Source organism: Tachyglossus aculeatus, chromosome 2, assembly GCF_015852505.1.
Source record: "Tachyglossus aculeatus isolate mTacAcu1 chromosome 2, mTacAcu1.pri, whole genome shotgun sequence".
NCBI classification, from domain to species: domain Eukaryota; kingdom Metazoa; phylum Chordata; class Mammalia; order Monotremata; family Tachyglossidae; genus Tachyglossus; species Tachyglossus aculeatus.
The window spans coordinates 71,426,468-71,447,319 of NC_052067.1; the positions used below are offsets into that span (position 1 = coordinate 71,426,468).

The 20,852-nt window shown below is 41.9% G+C and overlaps 1 protein-coding gene across 1 annotated transcript in view; it reads right to left on the minus strand.

The window, feature by feature from the left end:
* ADGB (androglobin) overlaps positions 1-20,852 on the minus strand; it is a 178,836-nt gene that overhangs the window by 37,618 nt on the left and 120,366 nt on the right. The window contains exons 26-29 of the mRNA XM_038768913.1: positions 15,133-15,320; positions 11,656-11,840; positions 8,413-8,612; positions 3,089-3,200 (exon numbers count right to left, since the gene is read on the minus strand). Of these exons, the coding sequence (XP_038624841.1) occupies positions 3,089-3,200; positions 8,413-8,612; positions 11,656-11,840; positions 15,133-15,320 (685 nt within the window). The remainder of the gene's footprint in view (positions 1-3,088; positions 3,201-8,412; positions 8,613-11,655; positions 11,841-15,132; positions 15,321-20,852) is intronic.

Below are 20,852 nucleotides of genomic sequence, written 5' to 3' on the forward strand. Positions count from 1 at the left end.
TCCCACGGGGGGCTCACAGTCTTCATCCCAATTTTACAGATGAGGGAACTGAGGCCCAGAGAAGTGAAGTGACTTGCCCAAAGTCACACAGCTGACAATTGGTGGAGCAGGGATTTGAACCCATGACCTCTGACTCCAAAGCCCAGGCTCTTTCCACTGAGCCACGCTGCTTCTCTGTAAAGCTTACTATGTGCAAAGCACTGTTCTAAGTGCTGGGGAGGTTACAAGGTGATCAGGTTGTCCCCCAGGGGGCTCACAGTCTTCATCCCCACTTTACAGATGAGGTCACTGAGGCCCAGAGAATAATAATAATAATAATAATGATGGCATTTATTAAGCGCTTACTATGTGCAAAGCACTGTTCTAAGCGCTGGGGTACATACAAGGTAATCAAGTGGTCCCACGTGAGGCTCACAGTCTTAATCCCCACTTTACAGGTGAGGCAACTGAGGCCCAGAGAAGTTAAGTGACTTGCCCAGAGTCACACAGCTGACAATTGGCAGAGCCCGGATTTGAACCCATGACCTCGGACTCCCACGCCCGGGCTCTTTCCACTGAGCCACGCTGCTTCTCTAATGATTGAGTATATTATAAAGTGCTAAGGAGGGTGTGAATAAGTTACTAAGTGCTAGAGTTAGCTGAAGGGTTAATATTCTCAAGTGTGCTGTGAAATTCATCAGGGAAAACTTGTTGGAGGAGTTAGGCTTTAAGGAGAGATTTGAATGTGAGGAAAACTGTGATCAATGATGTGGAGAGGGAGGGAGTTATGAACTGGGCAAATAGATTCAGTGAGGGCACAGAGGCCAGAGAGACAAGAACGAGACCTAGCTAGGAAGTTGGTTTAAGAGGAATGAACACTGAATTATGGAATACTGGAGAATAGAATGAACACTGTGAATTGTGGAATAGTGGAGAATATAATGAACACTGTGAATTGTGGAACAGTGGAGAATAGATCAGATAAGTATGGTGGGGAGACGGTGGAGAGCCTTGAAGCCAATTATTTCTATTTGATGTGAAGTGTAACTGATGAGATGGAAGGTGAAAGGACTGGAGGCAACTTTTTCAGAGGTCTTTGAAGGAAGATGTGGTGAAATTGACAGCAGATAGAATTTCAGTGGGGGAGAGGCATGAACAATGGGACAGGAGTATTGGGAACAAGGGACAGTTAGTCAGTCATATTTAATGAGTGCTTACTGTGTGCAGAGTATTGTACTAAGCACTTGGGGGAGTACAATACCACAATATAACAGACAGATTCCCTGCCCATGTTGGGATACGAAAAGAACAAAAGACAGAGCAATAGATAAGAGCAACGGGTTAGAGGGGATCAGCAACAGGTGCAAGATGTTCATCAGTTCAGTAGCGTTATATTGGACGATCTCAGAGGACATGGAGTATAATGGGGACCATGTCAGCATGGTGGGAGTCACTGATCAAGTGATTATTACTAATAATGATGGCACTTACTTTGTGCCAAAATAGGACACCATTCCTGTCCCTCAAAGGGTTCACAGTCTAAGTAGGAGGTATGACAGTTACTGAATTCCCATTTCACAGATGAGGAAACAAGCCCAGAGAAGTTAAGTAACTTGTCCAAGTACATACAGCAAGCAGGTGGCAGATCTAGGATTAAAATCAAGGTCCTCTGGCTCCCAGGCCTGTGCTCTTTCCACTAGGCCATGCTGCTCCTGCCATGCAAGTCTTCACGATTGTGAGTTAACCAGGGAAGCATCCTCAGCTCAGCCCCTCTGATACCCTCAGCTTTTGGCTTTCCTGCCCTTCCTCTCCTTGGTCAGAACTTGCCCTCCTATCTCCCTCTCTGCCCCCCATTTTATAACTACTATTTTAACTAATGTCTTCGTTCTAAAGCTCCAATATTTCCTGGGTCCTAGAAGGGAGACCTCACTGTTTTTATTGCTGCCTTGGGTCTCCCAACTCCATCATATTGTACTCTCCCAAGTGCATAACAGTGCTCTGCAGACAATAAGTGCTCAATTCCAATCACTGATTGGTATGTACGTAAGTACTAAGGGGATGGGGGTGGAATGTATATCAAGTGCTAAAGTAAGTTGTACAAATCTAAATGCATAGGTGATGTAGAGAGATGAGCAGGTAGGGGAAATGAGGGGAAATCAGGGAAGGTCTCTTGGAGGAGATGGGCTTTTTGGAGGATTTTAACATGGGGAGAATAATGGTCTGTTGGATATGAAAGTTGAGGGAATTACAGGCCAGAGGGAGGATGTGGGCAGAGGGTTAGTGGCAGGTCAGACAAGCTCGAGGTACTACTGGTGTTAGAAGAGTTAAGTGTGTGGATTAGGTTGTAGTAGATCAGTATGTTAAGGTAGGAGGGGAAGAGCTGATTGAGTTTAAAGCAGATAGTCAAATGCTTAGTATGGTGCTCAAGTGCTTAGTACAGTGCTTTGCATATAATAATAAAAATGATAGCATTTATTAAGCACTTAGTATGTGCAAAGCACTGGGGAGGTTACAAGATGATCAGGTTGTCCCACGGGGGACTCACGGTCTTAATCCCCATTTTACAGATGAGAGAACTGAGGCACAGAGAAGTTAAGTGACTTGCCCAAAGTCCAACAGTTAAGTGGCAGAGCTGAGATTTGAACACATGACCTCTGACTCCAAAGCCCGTGGTCTTTCCACTGAGCCACACAAATACCACTGATTCATTGATAGTAAGAAGTTTCAGTTCGATGCTGAGGTGGATGGACAATCTCTGGAGGTTTTTGAGGAGCTGGGAAACATGGACCTGAATTTAAATTTTAGAAAAATTATCTAGGCAGTCAAATGAAGCATGGATGTGCGGGGGAAACAGAAGGCAGGGAGGCCAGCAAGAAGGTTGATGCAGTAGTCAAGTTGAGAAGTAAGTGCTGTGATCAGCATAATAACATATTGATAACATATCAAACATATCATATAACATAATATATCAAAATATTTTGAGTGTCCATATAAACATGATTACTAAGGTGTTTATACATAAATTCTTAAATAATTGTTCTGTTTGGGTCATTTTGATTATGCTGTAAAAATAATGTGCAAATAACTATGTACTATTCATTAAACATACCTCGCATTTCACTTTTATCCAAATCTTTCAATGCTTGAACAAATGTCAACTGACTTTCAGTGAGTGGCCAACTGTTATTCAACACCAAAGTTTGTATAATGTACTTGTAAATCTACAAAATCAAAAGCACTGTTAGTGTAGTCATATTATGCTCATGTAATATATATTCATACAATGTGGTCATATTGTAACTTCATGCTAGTACACAAAAAGTCTTCAAAATATCCCATTGACAGCAAACTGATATTTTTGACATTTGGATTCAGGTGTCCCTGATAGCAGGTAAAAAGAAGTTCCAAAAAGATACTTTTTGGATAATGAGTTAAAAAGCATGGTCCTGAGGGATCACCGGTATTGTCATTTAGAGAACAGACTAAAGAGTAATGGTGCATGAGTAATTAGAATGAACATATGGTTCTAAATCACTATTCTTATAAGCCTTCCAATGGTTCCCCTTCCCTCCTCCCCCCCGTAACTTCCATCTTCAACTGCTCACTCTCCACTGGTTCCTTCCCCTCTGCCTTCAAACATGCCCACATCTCCCCCATCCTAAAAAAAACCCCTCTCTTGACCCCACTGCTTGTTTTAGTTATCACCCTATCTCCCGCCTACTCTTCCTTTCCAAAATCCTAGACCCACTCCAATCTGGCTTCTGTCCTCTACCCTTCACCGAAACTGCTCTCTCAAAGGTCACCAATGACATTCTTGCCAAATCCAATGGCTCCTACTCTATCCTAATCCTCCTCAACCTCTCAGCTGCCTCTGACACTGTGGACCACCCCCTTCTCCTCAACACACTATCCAATCTTGGCTTCACAGATTCCGTCCTCTTCTGGTTCTCCTCATCACTTTGGCTGTTCATTCTCAGTTTCCTTCACAGGCTCCTCCTCCCCCTCTCATCCTCTTACTCTAGGGGTTCCTCAAGGGTCAGTTCTTGGTCCCCTTCTGTACTCCATCTATACTCACTCCCTTGGTGAACTCATTCGCTCCCACGGCTTCAACTATCATCTCTACGCTGATGACACCCAAATCTACATCTCTGCCCCTGTTCTCTCTTCCTGCCTTCAGGACATCTCCATCTGGATGTCTGCCCGCCACCTAAAACTCAACATGTCCAAGACTGAGCTCCTTATCTTCCCTCCCAAACCCTGTCCTCTCCCTGACTTTCCCGTCACTGTAGACAGCACTACCATCCTTCCTGTCTCACAAGCCCGCACCCTTGGTGTCATCCTTGACTCCGCTCTTTCATTCACCCTACACATCCAATCTGTCACCAAAACCTGCCGGTCTCACCTCAACAACATCGCCAAGATCCGCCCTTTCCTCTCCATCCAAACTGCTACCTTGTTGGTTCAATCTCTCATCCTATCTCAAATGGATTACTGCATCCGCCTCCTCTCTGATCTCCCATCCTCCTGTCTCTCCCCACTTCAGTCTATACTTCACTCTGCCGCCCGGATTATCTTTGTACAGAAATGCTCTGGGCATGTCACTCTCCTCCTCAGAAATCTCCAGTGGTTGCCTGTTAACACATGAATTAAGCAAAAATTCCTCACTCTTGGCTTCAAGGCTCTCCATCACCTCACCCCCTCCTACCTCACCTCCCTTTTCTCCCTCTACAGCCCAGCCTGCACCCTCCACTCCCTTTCCACTGACCTCCTCACTGTGCCTCATTCTTGCCTGTCCTCCCGTCGAGCCCTGGTCCACATCCTACCTCTGGCTTGGCATGTCCTCCCTCCACACATCTGCCAAACAAGCTCTCTTCCTCCCTTCAAAGCCCTACTGAGAGCTCCAGGAGGCCTTCCCAGACTGAACCCCCCTTTTTCCTCTCCTCCTCCCCTCCCCATTGCACCCCGTCCCTCCCTCTGCCCACCCCTTCCCCTCCCCTCAGCACTTGTATATATTTGTACATATTTATTACTCTATTTCATTTGTACATACTTATTACTCTATTAATGATGTGTATATAGCTATAATTCTATTTATTCTGATGGCATTGACACCTGTCTACTTGTTTTGTTTTGTTGTCTGTCTCTCCCTTCTAGACTATGAGCCCATTGTTGGGTAGGGACCATCCCTATATGTTGTCAATTTGTACTTTCCAAGTGCTTAGTACAGTGCTCTGCACACAAGCGCTCAATAAATACTATGGAATGAAGGAATTAATGGTTATTTACAATGAGGACTCTTGACAGGGACCCGGCCAGTACTAGCAGAATTGTGAGATGCATAATTCTGGAGGACACCAGTTGTCTGCCCGCAAGAATAATTCTGGCTGCATTCTTACAAATGTGAGCATTGGTACTTATTGTGTAGAAATAAGGAAGAATTAGGCTAACGGCTGTGTGGTTGGCAGGGATAAGGTGGAGGAAGAGCTGTGGCAGGGGTAGCCCTGGGGAAGGTGATCAGAAAGAGTTGGCATGGAGGAGTTGGTATTGTCCCCCAGAGCACTCCTCCCCAAAGCATTCATTCATTCATATGTATTTAATGCATGCTTATCGTGTGCAGAGCACTATACTAAGTGCTTGGGAGAATACAATATAGCAATAAACACATTCCCTGCCCACAACGAGCTTACTGTCTAGACAGGGGGGAGACAGAAATCAATATAAAAAATAAATTACAGATAAGTACTGTGGGGCTAGGAGGAGGGAGGAATAGAGGGAGCAAGTCAGGGTGATGCAGAAGACAGTGGGAGAAGAGGATAAGGGGGCCTTAGGGAATCCTGGGCCAGCTCTATCTCAAATCTTTCTGTCATTCCTCAGGGAAAGCAGGCTGACAGATGCAGACTTGTTAGTAACTTATAACTTCCATACCAAGACTTCCTTCCAGAGTTAATATATAAGATTTTCTAAGTGGGGTTGGACATGGGAATGGATTACTGAAAGGGGGTTCTATGAAACTCTTTAAAAAACCAATAGGTCTTTGTCATTTTGGAGTGATTTCTGGGTGGCTCCACCTAAATAGAGGAGGATATACTGGATAGCACTAACAGTTAATGACCAGTTTAGGGGCATGTGGTATCAAGTGCTTAGTACAGTGCTCTGCACACAATAAGCACTCAATAAATATGATTGAATGAATTTCAATAAATACTTCAAGAGAAAGTTAATTGGTTTTATGTTCCTCCTCTGATTTTTGGTGCACCACACTTAGGAAAGGGTTCAGCCAAGGGCATTCTCCTATTTGAATCAATCCCAGTATTAATTTAGCATTTTCTATGTGCAGAGCACTGTACTAAGCCCTTGGGTAAGTACAGCAGAGTAGAGTAATAATTGTGATATTTGTTAAGACCTTACTGTGTTCCAGGCTTTGTACTAAGTTTTGGGATAAATACAAGAAAATTGGATTGGACATGGTCCCTGACCCACATAGGGCTCACAGTCTTAATCCCCATTTTACAGATGAGGTAACTGAGGCATAGAGAAGTTGAGTGACTTGTCCAAGGTCACACAGCATACAAGAGGTGAAGTCGGGTTATGAATAAAATAAATAGAAGAGTAATAGATTTATTACTCTATTTTACTTGTACATATTTACTATTTATTTCGTCAGTGATGTGCTTCTAGCTTTACTTCTATTTATACTGATGACTTGACACCTGACCACATGTCTGACCCCAGACTGAGCCCCTTCCCCCCAGACTGAGCCCCTTCCTTCCTCTCCTCCTCATCCCCCTCTCCATCCCCCCCCATCTTACCTCATTCCTTTCCCCACAGCACCTGTATATATGTATATATGTTTGTACAGATTTATTACTCTATTTATTTATTTATTTATTTTACTTGTTCATATCTATTCTATTTATTTTATTTTGTTAGTATGTTTGGTTTTGTTCTCTGTCTCCCCCTTTTAGACTGTGAGCCCACTGTTGGGTAGGGACTGTCTCTATATGTTGCCAATTTGTACTTCCCAAGCGCTTAGTACAGTGCTCTGCACATAGTAAGCGCTCAATAAATACGATTGATGATGATGATGATGATGATGATGAATAATGATAGTAATAATAATGGTATTTGTTAAGTGCTTACTATGTACCAAGGACTGTTTTAAGCACTGGGGTAGTTACAAGGTGTTCAGGTTGTCCTATGTGGGGCTCACAGTCTTAATCCCTACCTTACAGATGAGGTAACTGAGGCACAGAGAAGTTAAGTGACTTGCCCAAGGTAACACGGCAGACAAGTGGCGAAACCAGCATTAGAATCCACATCCTCTGAGTCCCAAGCCCTTGCTTCCATGTCCTTCTGACTCCCAGCCTATGCACTAGACACTGTCCCTGCCCCCAGGAGTTTATATACTAGAGGGCAAGACAGACATTAAAATAAATTACAAACTGATAGGTACATAACTGCTTTAGGGCTGAAAACCAAAGTGTTTAAAGGGGTGTAGATCCAGGTGCATAGGTAATGCAGAATGGAGGGAAAGTGAAGGTTTAGTCAAGGAAGGCCTCTTGGAGGAGATACGATTTTAGTAGGGTTTTGAAGATGGGGAGAGTGGTGGTCTCTGGATATGAATGGGGTGGGAGTGTGGAATTCCAGTCCAGAGGGAAAATGTGGGCAGAGTTTGGTGGGGGGAAAGATTTGATCCAATTATAGAGGTAGGGATTGACTCTATTGCTGTATTGTACTTTCCAAGTGCTTAGCTCAGTGCTCTGCACCCAGTAAGCACTCAATAAATATGACTGAATGAATGACTGAATGAGACTAGGTTTGCATTTCAGGAGTGAAGTGAGTTGGAGGGTTGAAGTAGGAGATCAGTGAGGTAAGGTAGAAGTGAGAGAGCTGATTGATTGCCTTAAAGTTGATGGTAAAGAGTTTTGTCTGATGCAGAGATTCAATAAATTGTATTTACTGAGCGCTTACTGTGTGCAAAGCACTGTACTAAGTGCCTGATGAATGGGCAACCACTGGAGTTTCTTAAGAATTGGGGAAATGTGGACTTTGTGGTATTTTTGTTTTTTTAGAAAAGTGACCCAAGCAGCAGAGTGAAATAGTGGAGTGGGGAGAGGCAGGAAGCAAGGAGGTCAGGGAGGAGGCTAAAGCAGTAGTCGGGACTGAATATAAGTGCTGGGATCAGCATGATAGCGGTTTGGATGATGAGGAAGGGGTGGACTCTAGTTTATAAACCACAATACTTGGATATATATAGCATCTTAAAAGGAATTGCTACGTCAACATTATTTCAAGAATGGAGACTTTCCATGGGGGACTTTTAAGGTAAGGAGATTAACATTTTCAATCAATATAGTGAAAATTTTTATGAATAAAGGGAATTAGAGAGAAAGGCCTAATAGCAATGGTCCAGTAATTTTACAAAAATCTCACCGGAGGTCGAACTGTTGTGTTTTCATCTAAAGTTGGAAGGATGATGCCATCTTCTTCCAGAGCAGAATGAGATTCCACAACACTTCCAGGTCTAGATAGCATCTTGCTTGTTCTCTGAGTCCCAACTGGTTTTTTCTTAATACTCAGTGTATCTTGCTCCTTCTTTAAGTTACTATGACCAAGAAACTGTTGTTTGCTTGCTAGTATGAACAGAAAAACATCCATTCTATGTTAAAATGAATTATATACACTTATTGTTTGAAATATTTAATTTTCTACAATATACTAGGAGCTACATAGTTTAAACATAGATCTTATCTCTATGAATTTATGAATTGAGTGGCATAAAAAAATACTATATATTCAATACATAGAGCAACACGCAACATGACGTGCATATAACTCGCTTTGCAGAGTTGTTCATAATTTGTGGTTTTGATTTACTTTTTAGAAAGTTATTAAGATTGATGAGGGTGCTACAAGGGGTAGCAGTTGCTAAGTAAATTCTCAAAAGTAGTGAGAGTCCTCTCCCCTCCTACCAGGTCTGGGAAAGTTGCCACCATGAGTTAAAATTTAAAATGTACTTAGAGAAATGAGTCATAACATTGACTTACTGCAGTAATTTTCTCCCACAAGCCTCATTCAAATTAGATTCTAATTAGCAACCTGGCCCTCAAGAACTACAGATAATTTATTTATGCTTTCTTTCAGAAAATCATCTCTAAATTTTAAACATTATTATTCGGAAGGTTAGTCAGTAGTATCTAGTGAGCAGTCATTATGTGCAAAAAGCATCATCCATTTCTGGCTGGGAATTGTAGAGCTAAATAAGAGATATGATATGATCTTGCCTTTTACGGTGATAACTACCTAAAAAGAAGACCACAATGAAGGATCCACAAATTCACATGAAGATTCATGGAGGGCATGTGGCCTAATGCGAAAGGCTTGGGATTAGGAGTTCAGTTGCAGCTCTGCCTCGGGCCCATTTTTGACATTAGACAAGTTGCTTAACCTACCTGGGCCTCAGTATTTGTCATATTTAAAACAGGGGTATATGAAGAAGCAGTTTTGGGGTCAGGGCCTGTGTCCAATTAGTTATCTTTACTAGTGCCTAGCTGGGAGCTTGGCATGTAATAAGTGCTTAAATAATACTAAAATGACCATAAAACACATATGAAAGAAATATGTAAACAAATAAGACATATTTTTGAAATGATGTTCAGAAGTCCTGTGGCACCAATAGAGGTATTTAAAAAAATACCAGAATTTAATGTCATTAAAATATGGTCTATATTTCTATATTATCCAAATAAATGAACCCCAAAGCTAAAAATAATAGCTTCACATAATTCATTAGCTAATATTAGGCAATATTTTAGGTAATAGGCTGTATTTATGTCATAATAAGGATTTGTTAAGTGCTCAATGTGTGCAAAGCACTGTTCTAAGTGCAGGGGTCTTATCTTGTCTTATCCCATTGAGTTGATAATCAGATCAGGCACAGTCACTGCACCACATGGAGCGCACAGCCTGAGGGACTGAAAATATGTGGAATACAGATTATGAATTCTGGACTTAAAATAGGAATGTTTTAAATATTTTTGTCTTATTGGTATTTATTGGGCACTTATTGTGTGCAGAGCACTGTATGAATTGCTTACATTTTGGAATAGGTAATGGAAGAAGCGTGGCTCAGTGGCAAGAGCCCAGGCTTGGGAGTCAGAGATCATGGGTTTTAATCCTGGCTCCACCGCTTGTCAGCTGTGTGACTTTGGGCAAGCCACTTCACTTCTCTGTGCATCTGTTGCCTCATATGTAAAATGGGGATTAAGGCTGTGAGCCCCACCTGGGACAATGTGATTACCTTATATCTCCCCCAGCGCGCAGAACGGTGCTTGGCATAGAGTAAGTGCTTAACAAATACCATTAAGTGCTTAGTACAGTGCTCTGCACACAGTAAGCATACAATAAATATGATTGAATGAATGTAAATATAATAAACATAAAATACAAAAAGAGACACAGTAAGGATAGCATTGCCTCCAAAGACAGGTAAAGTTCTAATACGTCTTGAGGAAAAGTAATAATAAGATCACATTTAGAGGGGTTTTTTGAAGTTGTTGATATATTATATATTTTCCCATACTTGAAATGAGGATTTTTTGGATATTCTAGTTGATAGTTATGTTAGCTTCTTCCCATAGGGGAGGCTGATTGTCACCCTGATGAATAGTAGGCAATTTATTTGTGCCACTTCCTTTATATCGTTTCCTTCTTTTGTTACTCTTCCCTCAGATGTGAATTGGGATCTCAGCACTTCTCCAGTTATTAATAATCTTTCTAATAATTTAAGTCAATCTCTCATGTATTCCAAACAGCTTTGAATGTGATAACCCTGAAGGAAACAAATCTGGTCATTGTGAAAACTTCAAGGTACAAAAACTGTTTAAAGTAAAGAAATATAGTAAGTAGTTTTGCAGCAATGATACCCTTTTTTCTGAATTGTAATGAAATCATTTCACCATTAGTAACTAGCATAATGAAGAGTTTAGAAAATAATTGGTGCTTGGACCAGTGTGATGGCAGTTTGGAAAGATAGGGAGGGTAGATTGTGGAACTAAACAGAAAGAAGTGGAATACGGTAGTGACTGAACATAATAATAATAATGATGGCATTTATTAAGTTCTAAGCGCTGGGGAGGTTACAAGGTGATCAGGTTGTCCCACGGGGGGCTCACAGTCTTCATTCCCATTGTACGGATGAGGTAACTGAGACACAGAGAAGTGAAGTGACTTGCCCAAAGCCATACAGCTGACAATTGGCGGAGCAGGGATTTGAACCCATTACTTCTGACTCCAAATTCCGTGCTCTTTCCACTGAGCCACGCTGCAGAAATGCCAAAGATATGAGGTTGTGAGACAGGAAGGATGGTGGCTGGTTTCAATAATGAACAGAAAATCAGCAGGGAGGGGAGGATTTAGGAGAGAAGACGAGGAGCTCAGTTTCAGACATATTGAGTTTGAGGTACTGGCAGGACATCCCAGTAGTAATGTCCTGAATGGAGGAAGAAATGCAAGATTCCAGTGAAGGAGAGAGGTCAGGACTGGAGAGGAAGATTTGGGAGACTTCCACATAAAAACGGTAGTTGAAGCCATAAGGGCAAGTTAAATAGAACCTTAACCTACAACCTTTACATCACTACCAAACCAAAATGTCCCATACAAAATTAAACCACTTACACTGGCAGCTTAGAACCTTTTCGTTAGAGCTAAAATTAAACATAGGGATGACAGCATGACCTTTTCCAACAGTGCTTGCAACCTCTTCTTCATTTACCAGAACCTGTAGCTTGATGAATACATCCGGCTTAGAAGTGTAAACCTGCACCGTAGCAGCATTCGCTGCAGTGACTTTCACTGAGTACCTAGAAAAAGAAATGAAAAGTCAAACAATTTTGCCAACTAGACCGATAAACTATTAATTTGACATAGTACTCAGAAAAATGTGATAGTTACCAGCCCATAATCCATCAATCATTAATGGTATTTGAGTGCTAACTGTGTGCAGAGTACAGTACTCTGGGCTTCTACAATAGAGTTAGTAGACACAATTCCTGTCCTCCAGTAGTTTACATTTTAGTTGGGAGAGACATTAAAATAAATTACAGAGAACAGCAGAGTGGAAGGATATGTACAATAAGTGCTGTGGAGCTGGGAGTGGGGTGCGTATCAAAGTGCTTAAAAATACACACACAAGTACATAGGTGACACAGAAGGGAGGGCAAATTTGTTGGGGAAATGAGGCTAGTCAGGGAAGGCTTCTTGGAGGAGATGTGATTTTAGTAGGGCTTTGAACAGGGAGGGAGTGGTGGGAGAGTTCCAAACAGGAGGGAAACAAGTGAGGCAGCATGGCTTATTAGATAGATCATGGGCCTGGTAGTGAAAAGGATGTGGGTTCTAATCCTGGCTCTGCCACCTATCTGCTGTGTGACCTTGGGCAAGTCACTTAACTTCTCTGGGCCTCAGCTCATATGTAAAAATAGGGATTAAGAGTGTGAACCCCATTAGGGACTGGGGCTGTGTCCAACCTGATTGACTTATATCTACCCCAGTGCTTAGAACAGTGCTGGGCACACACACAGTGAGCACTTAATAAAGTACTATTATTATTATGATGATGATGATCAAGGGGCCAACAGTGCGAGACATGAGATGAGATACAATGAGTAGGTTGGTATTAGGTTGGAGAAGCAGCGTTGCTCAGTGGAAAGAGCATGGGCTTTGGAGTCAGAGGTCATAGGTTCAAATCCCAGCAGTGCCACTTGTCAGCTGTGTGACTTTGGGCAAGTCACTTCACTTCTCTGGGCCTCAGTTACCTCATCTGTAAAATGGGGATGAAGACTATGAGCCCCCTGTGGGACAACCTGATCACCTTGTAACCTCCCCAGTGCTTAGAACAGTGCTTTGCACATAGTAAGCGCTTAATAAATGTCATTATTATTAGAGTGAAGTGGGTGGGCTGGGTAGTAGTGGGAGATGTGAGGTAAGGTAGGAGTGGGGAGAGCTTAAATAATTTTCTCTGATCTCCCTGCTTTGTTTCCTAATTTCAATTTGCCACAGAGTAGGAGCTTGGAGATGTCCTGCTGTCTCCCGTTCTCCTCACATGTCCCACCCAGTGTGGTTGGGTTGCAGTGAGTGTGGCCTTAGTGGTAGGAGACTGACTTGATTCTATCATTATTATTTTTATTATGGTATTTGTTAAGTGTTTACTATGTGCCAGGCACTGTACTAAGCCCTGGGGTGGATACAAGCTAATCATGTTGGACATAGTCTATGTCCCACGTGGGGCTCAAAGTCTTGATCCTCATTTTACAGATGAGGTAACAGGCACAGAGCAGTGAAGTGACTTGCCCAAGGTCACGCAGCAGATAAGTAGCAGATTCAGATTAGAACCCATGACCTTCTGACTCCCAGGGCTGTGCTCTATCTACTATCCCACATTGCTTCTAGGATTCCTTTATTTGTGATCCTGATCCAGCATTCCTCTAGACTGTAAATTCATTGTGGGCAGAAAACATGTCTACCAACTCTGTTATACTGTACTCTCCCAAGCACTTAGTACAGTGGCCTGCACAGAGTAAGCACTCAATAAATACCCTTGATTTGAGGTTGCATACAGTCCAGAAGTGACGCTGATGGATCTGCCTGTGGAGCTAGAAGGGCAGCCAAGGCCTCATGGCTGTAAAATAACCAAACAAAAAAGCCAGCTACCACTACCACTCTATAAACTGCTGCTGTGATACTATTTGACACTCTCTTAAAGGATGTACAGTTTTCTACTTAATAATTGTGATATTCCCTAAGCCCTTACTATGTACCAAACGCTGAACTAAGTAGTGGGGTAGTTACAAGATGATTGTACCACGTGGAGCTCACAGTCTAACTGGGAGAGAGAACTGGCACTGAATCCCGATTTTACAGGTGAAGTAACTGAGGCACAGAGAAGTTAAGTGACTTGCCCAAGGTCACACAGCAGGTAAGTGGTGGAGCTGGAATTAGAACTTTGGTCCTCTGACTCCCAATCAATCAATCAATCAATCATATTTATTGAGTGCTTACTGTGTGCAGAGCACTGTACAAAGCGCTTGGGAAGTACAAGTTGGCAACATATAGAGTGAGTCCCTACCCAACAGTGGGCTCACAGACTAGAAGGGGGAGACAGAGAACAAAACCAAACATATTAACAAAATAAAATAGAATAGATATGTACAAGTAAAATAAATAAATAAATAGAGTAATAAATATGTACAAACATATATACATTTGTACAGGTGTGCTCTTTCCACTAGGCCACATAGTTTTTTCCTTTATCATTGCAGTGTTGGGCAGTGTGCTGCTTTCTGCATTTCTTTATAGTTCTGGGGTGCCAGTAAACATTTTTGGTTGTATGTATTGCTTCCCTGTTACAGTACAATAAATACCTCAGGGTCTTGAGCTCATTGTCAGCTCTTTGACAAAGCAATGAAATCATTTGTATGCTTTCCTGGTTCTGTGAGCCCACTGTTGGGTAGGGACTGTCTCTGTATGTTGCCAACTTGTACTTCCCAAGTGCTTAGTACAGTGCTCTGCACACAGTAAGCGCTCAATAAATATGATTGATTGATTGATTATGTGTCCCTAGAGCCCAGTCACCTGCTTCAGTAATTCTTAAGTGACTGTGTCTTGGACCTTAGAATATATGGGAAGGTTGTTGATTTGGATGTGTTTGATGGAGAAGAAGAAGCATACTCTAATTCCTGCATCCGGGTTTTCCTGCTGCATGCTCTAGCTTGGATGCACAAAACAAATTGAACACGACTAGACCCCATACACATCCCTACTTTATCCCACCGGTGCTGGGGAATGGCTTCTTCTTGATATGGCTAGCTATTCTGTCAGGAAGTAGTCTCAGAATTTTTTTAAGTAGTTTTAGCACCACCCCCTTATAGGATCATGGAGTTCTCTACATCTATTAGAAAGGTATCAAATGGGATTAAAATTTATTATATAAGCACTATATTATTAATTTGGAGATTTTTAGAATTCAAGCTTAATTTTGATCCAGTGGAATCGACCAGAAAATTCAGGTTTTCCATGAGCCTTCTGATTCCCACAGTCATTTTGGTCTAAGAAATAAAAAGGCTTCCATAACTGATTAATCAAAAACTTGACACTTACCGAAACAGGATTTGCTTTTCATTTGGAATATAATAGTCCTGAATTTCCTTAATTACAAAGGAATTGTTTACAGTCTCTCGAGAAAGATGTGGCAGTGGAGAGTATGAGCCAATGAGACGGAGTTTCCACTTCCCAGCAGCCACATATAAATCACCGGTATGGGCTTCTGCCATAAATGTGTATCCTTTCTGAAAAATAGAAATAAGGAACTTTTATTGGGACCATGTCACAGGGGGAAATAACATTTTCATAAGTTTATGATACATAAAATGAACGATTTCATGGGGCAAGCACTCTGAATGTAATATTGCTAAAAGGTTTTATTATCCTGACATAGATGTAAGTACACATTGGGACTCCCTTAGCAAACACAGACTAATAAAGTCCCATTTGAAAGCATTTCTTTATCTTAGACATTTTAGTAGAAACTGCATTAACTCCACATTGCATTTCTTTCCCTCTGAATAATGGCTAACCCATTTTGCATTTTTTTTTATCTGCTCAGACTCCATTTATCAAAACAGGAAAATCACTGATAATTAATTCTGTACTATTTCCAGCCTTTCTGACTCCTACAACTCCTTCCAGCTCTAAGTCCCATCTCTCTGTTCCCGTTCCTCCCCACATTCCTCAAATGGGTTGTATTAACCTGCTTCCTTTATATCCTCTTCACCAATCTTCTTATTGATCTGCTGAGTCTCCAAAGCCCAAATCCATATATTTTAAACTCCTTGATGACAGGGCACACTTCTAGTATACCCTCCCAAATGCTTAGTAAAGTGTTCTGCTGTCAGTAGGTGCTCAATAAATAACCATTGTTTCTTTCAGTTTTGTTATTATTGTTAAGTGTTTACTCTGTGCCAAGCAATGTACTAAAGGCTGAGGTAGACACAAGATAATCAGGTTGGACACAGTCCCTGTCCAAACACGGGACTCACAATCTAAGTAGGAGGGAGTAGGATTGACTCTACATTTTACAGGTGAAGAAATGGATGCACAGAGAAGTTAAATGACTTACCTAAGGTCACTCTGTGTACAACTTGTACTTGCCAAGAGCTTAGTACAGTGCTCTGCACACAGTAAGCGCTCAATAAATACGATTGAATGAATGAATGAAAAGTGGCCTACTGGATAGAGCAAATGCCCAGGAGTCAGAAGGACCTGGGTTCTAATTCTGGCTCTGCCACTTGTCTGCTGTGTGACCTCGGGCAAGTCACTTCACTTCTCTGGGCCTCAGTTACCTCACATGTAAAATGGGGATTAAGGCTATGAGTACTATGTGACACATGGACTGTGTACAACCTGATTAGCTTGTAACTACCCCACCATTTAGTACAGTGCCTGGCACAGAGTGGCAGAGCTGGGATTAGAAGCCAGTTCTTTGACTCCAAGCCCATGCTCTTTCCACTACGTCATGGTGCTTCATAGTTGAAGCCAAATATCCAAATTCATATGGACCAGATCTTTGAAATTTCAGATAACGGAAGAAAATTGGGTTTGTTACAAACAAATTTTGTTTTCTGAAGCTTTTTTTCAATTACCCAGGTGCTCACTGGTTTGAATAACATTAGATCAGATAAATAACTAAAATCCAGATAGTCACTTTTCTACTGTATTGTCCTCCCCCAAATTTCCTAAACTAACAGGGATGTTAGTTATGTAAAAAAAAAACTCCCGCAGATACATCAGAAGTTTCTGACCAATCCAGATCCAATTCTGCTGTTTCCTTCAAAGAGTGGTTTTACACTACTTTAAGGGGAAACTAAGCAAGCTATGGGAGCTTTGGGGAAGGACTTCATTTACAGTATCTCAAACTTGTCTCTCTTTCCACTTATCCTTTGCCCACATCCTCCATCTTCATATCCAATAGTCCAGCACTCCCCCAATCAGAGCCCTCCTAAAGTCACATCTCCAAGATGTTTTCCCTAAATAAGCTCTTATTCCCCCATTAGTCTTCCCTTCTGCTTCTCCTATGCACTTCCACTTAAACATCATGACACTCACCCCATTCCCAGCCCCACAACACTTCTGTATATATCCCTCTACTCTGTCCCTTCCCCTATCAGTAATGTATTTTAATGTCCATCTCCCCCACACTAGACTGTATCTACCAACTGAATTATACACAACCAATTGTGTAGAACAATGCTCTGCAGACACTAAGTGCTCAATAAATACCATCAATTGATTGACTCAGCCATTCTTGTAACCATTATCAACAGAATTGATGTTTACTATGTGCTGGCTCTTGGGGGATATACAGGAGTATCAGATGTAATCCTGCCCTCAAAGTGTTTACAAACTAATAATGATGATAATAAATCGAGGAAACAACAGTTATCAGTGTGTGAGGGTAGATAATTAATAACCTCTATCCTGATGTCATAAAACAACATACACAAATTTGTAAGAGCTTTTAGAACAGGTTCAAAATAGCAATAAAACACATGACAGACAAATGGAACTCTTTAAGAGTGAATAATAATAATAATAATAATAATAATAATGGCATTTATTAAGCGCTTACTATGTGCAAAGCACTGTTCTAAGCACCAGGGAGGTTACAAGTTGATAAGGTTGTCCCACGGGGGGCTCACAATCTTAATCCCCATTTTACATATGAGGTAACTGAGGCACAGAGAAGTTAAGTGACTTGCCCAAAGTCACACAGCTAATTGGCAGAGCCAGGATTTGAACCCATGACCTCTGACTCCAAAGCCCGTGCTCTTTCCACTGAGCCACGAATGCATTCAATAAACATTATCTTGCATGATAGGAACATTTATCTAAGCTAGTTGAACCTCTGCATTTTAAGTCCCCTTTGCTAATTCTATTTTGGTGGGAAAGGCATTGTCAGAATTCATTCTTTTAGAATCATGCCTCATCAGATACTCACACTTCTTCTTCCCAGACCGCGGGTTATGCGAATAGCTTAGAAGTCTGTACAATGTTTCTGAAATCATGGAATTTCAGAATGTTTAGTCTAAAACTATAGACCCTGCATTTACCTCTCTAAAGAGGCACAGGAAATGAGTCACAAAAAGATTTTTCATTCTACTAAAGATGATAGCATTTTCCTCAGGTATTTTCCAACAAGCTAAGAATACAGACCCTTTATTATGACAGGGAATGTGTCTAATAATAACAATAATGATTATGATATTAAGTGCTTACTATGTACCAGGTACTCTACTAAGCACTGGGGTGGATACAAGCAAATCAGGTTGTACACAGTCCCTGTCTCACAAGGGGCTCAAAGCCTCAATCCTCATTTTACAGATGAGGGAACTGAGGCCCAGAGAAGTGAGGTGATTTGCCCAAGGTCACACAGCAGACAAGTGGCAGAGCCTGGATTAGAACTCATGACCTTCTGACTTTCAGGCCTGTGCTCTGTACTCTAAGCCATGCTCCTTCTCTACCAATTCTATTTTATCGGGCTCTCCCAAGTGCTTGGTACAGTGCTTTGCACACAGTAAGTGTGCAATAAATGATAGATTGATTAAACAGTGCTGCCCAGGTTTTTTCAACAGTAAATATATTACCTGAGGCTGAATTTGCTTGATGAGCAAGCTCCAGGGAGGTAAGATGGGGAGCAAACAATTTGTTTACTTCTTGAAAGATAAACCAAGCCTCCAGGATCCAATATCCAATACCAGGATACAATGGCTTTGGGGGCCATTGCTTGGTGGGGCTCTAGCACTAGAGAGAAGGGAGGGAGAGATCCTGAGCACTGTGTCCACTGTTTACATAAGCTTTTGCAAAATGGAAACAATGTGCTTTTTCTGATAGGAGGAAGGGATTTTCATTGTTGCTGTTTTTTTTGCAATCATTCTGGTTTGAAGCAATAGTACTTTTTATCTCTTTGAGATATCCAAAGAGCTTGCACATCAAGGATCTCATATTATTCTTAACCATGTGAGGTATGCAGAGGCAGGTAGTATTATCTCATTTTGCAAATGGAGAAACTATAAAAAAATGATAAGCTTATCAATCAGTCATTCATATTTATTGAGCACTTACTGTGTGCACAGCACTGTACTAAGCACTTGAGAGAGTGCAATATAATAGAGTTGGTAGGCATGTTCTCTGCCCACAGGTAGCTTACAGTATAGAGGGGGACTTATAACAGTTTTATCAATTGTATTTTTTGAGTGATTACACTAAATTCTGTCGGTTTGCCCGTCACAAAATCTCTAAAATCCATCCTTTTCTCTCCATCTAAACTGCTCCCACATTAATATAAGCACTTCTCCTCTCCTGCATTGATTATGGCCATGGGTTCTAATCCCAGCTCTGCCACTTGTCAATCAATCAATCATATTTATTGAGCGCTTACTGTGTGCACAGCACTGTACTAAGCGCTTGGGAAGTACAAGTTGGCAACATATAGAGACAGTCCCTACCCAACAGTGGGCTCATAGTCTAAAAGGGGGAGACAGAGAACAAAACCAAACATACTAACAAAATAAAATAAATAGAATAGATATGTACAAGTAAAATAGAGTAATAAATACGTACAAACATATATACATACATACAGGTGCTGTGGGGAAGGGAAGGAGGTAAGATGGGGGGATGGAGAGGGGGACGAGGGGGAGCTGTGTGACTTTGGGCAAGTCACTTAACTTCTCTGGGCCTCAGTTATCTCATCTGTAAAATGGGGTTAAGACCGTGAGCCCCACGTGGGACAACCTGATGGCCTTGTATCTACCCCAGCACTTAGAAAAGTGTTTGGCACATAGTAAGCGCTTAACAAATACCAACATCATCATTATTATTATTATTATTATTATTATTATTACTGTATTAGCCTCCTTGCTGACCTCCCTGCCTCCCGTCTCTCCCCACTCCAGTCCATACTTCATTCTGCGGCCTGGATTATTTTTCTAAAAAAACTGTCCAGGCCATGTTTCCCCATTCCTGAAGAACCTCCAGTGGTTGTCCATCCACCTTCACATCAAACAGAAACTCCTCACCACCGGCTTTAAAGCACTCAATCATCTTGCCCGCCCCCTCCCCCCCACCCCCAACCTCACCTCACTACTCTCATACTACAACTCACTCTGCACTCTTCGCTTCTCTATTGCCAACCTTCTCACTGTACTTCGATATTGTCTATCCTACCTCCAGCCTCTCTGCCTACTTCCTGCCTCTGGCCTGGAATGTCCTCCCTCTTCATAGCTGACAAACGATTTCCCTCCCCACCTCCAAAGCCTTATTGAAGGCACCATCTCCTCCAAGAGGCCCTTGTTAACTAAGCACTGCTTTCCTCTTCTCCTACACATCATCATCATCAATCGTATTTATTGAGCGCTTACTATGTGCAGAGCACTGTACTAAGCGCTTGGGAAGTACAAGTTGGCAACATATAGAGACAGTCCCTACCCAATAGTGGGCTCACAGTCTAGAAGGGGGAGACAGAGAGCAAAACCAAACATACCAAGAAAATAAAATAAATAGAATAGATATGTACAAGTAAAATAAATAAATAGAGAAATAAATATGTACAAACATATATACAGGTGCTGTGGGGAAGGGAAGGAGGTAAGATGGGGGGATGGAGAGGGGGATGAGGGGGAGAGGAAGGAAGGGGCTCAGTCTGGGAAGGCCTCCTGGAGGAGGTGAGCTCTCAGTAGGGCCTTGAAGGGAGGAAGAGAGCTAGCTTGGCGGATGGGCAGAGGGAGGGCATTCCAGGCCCCGGGGGATGACGTGGGCCGGGG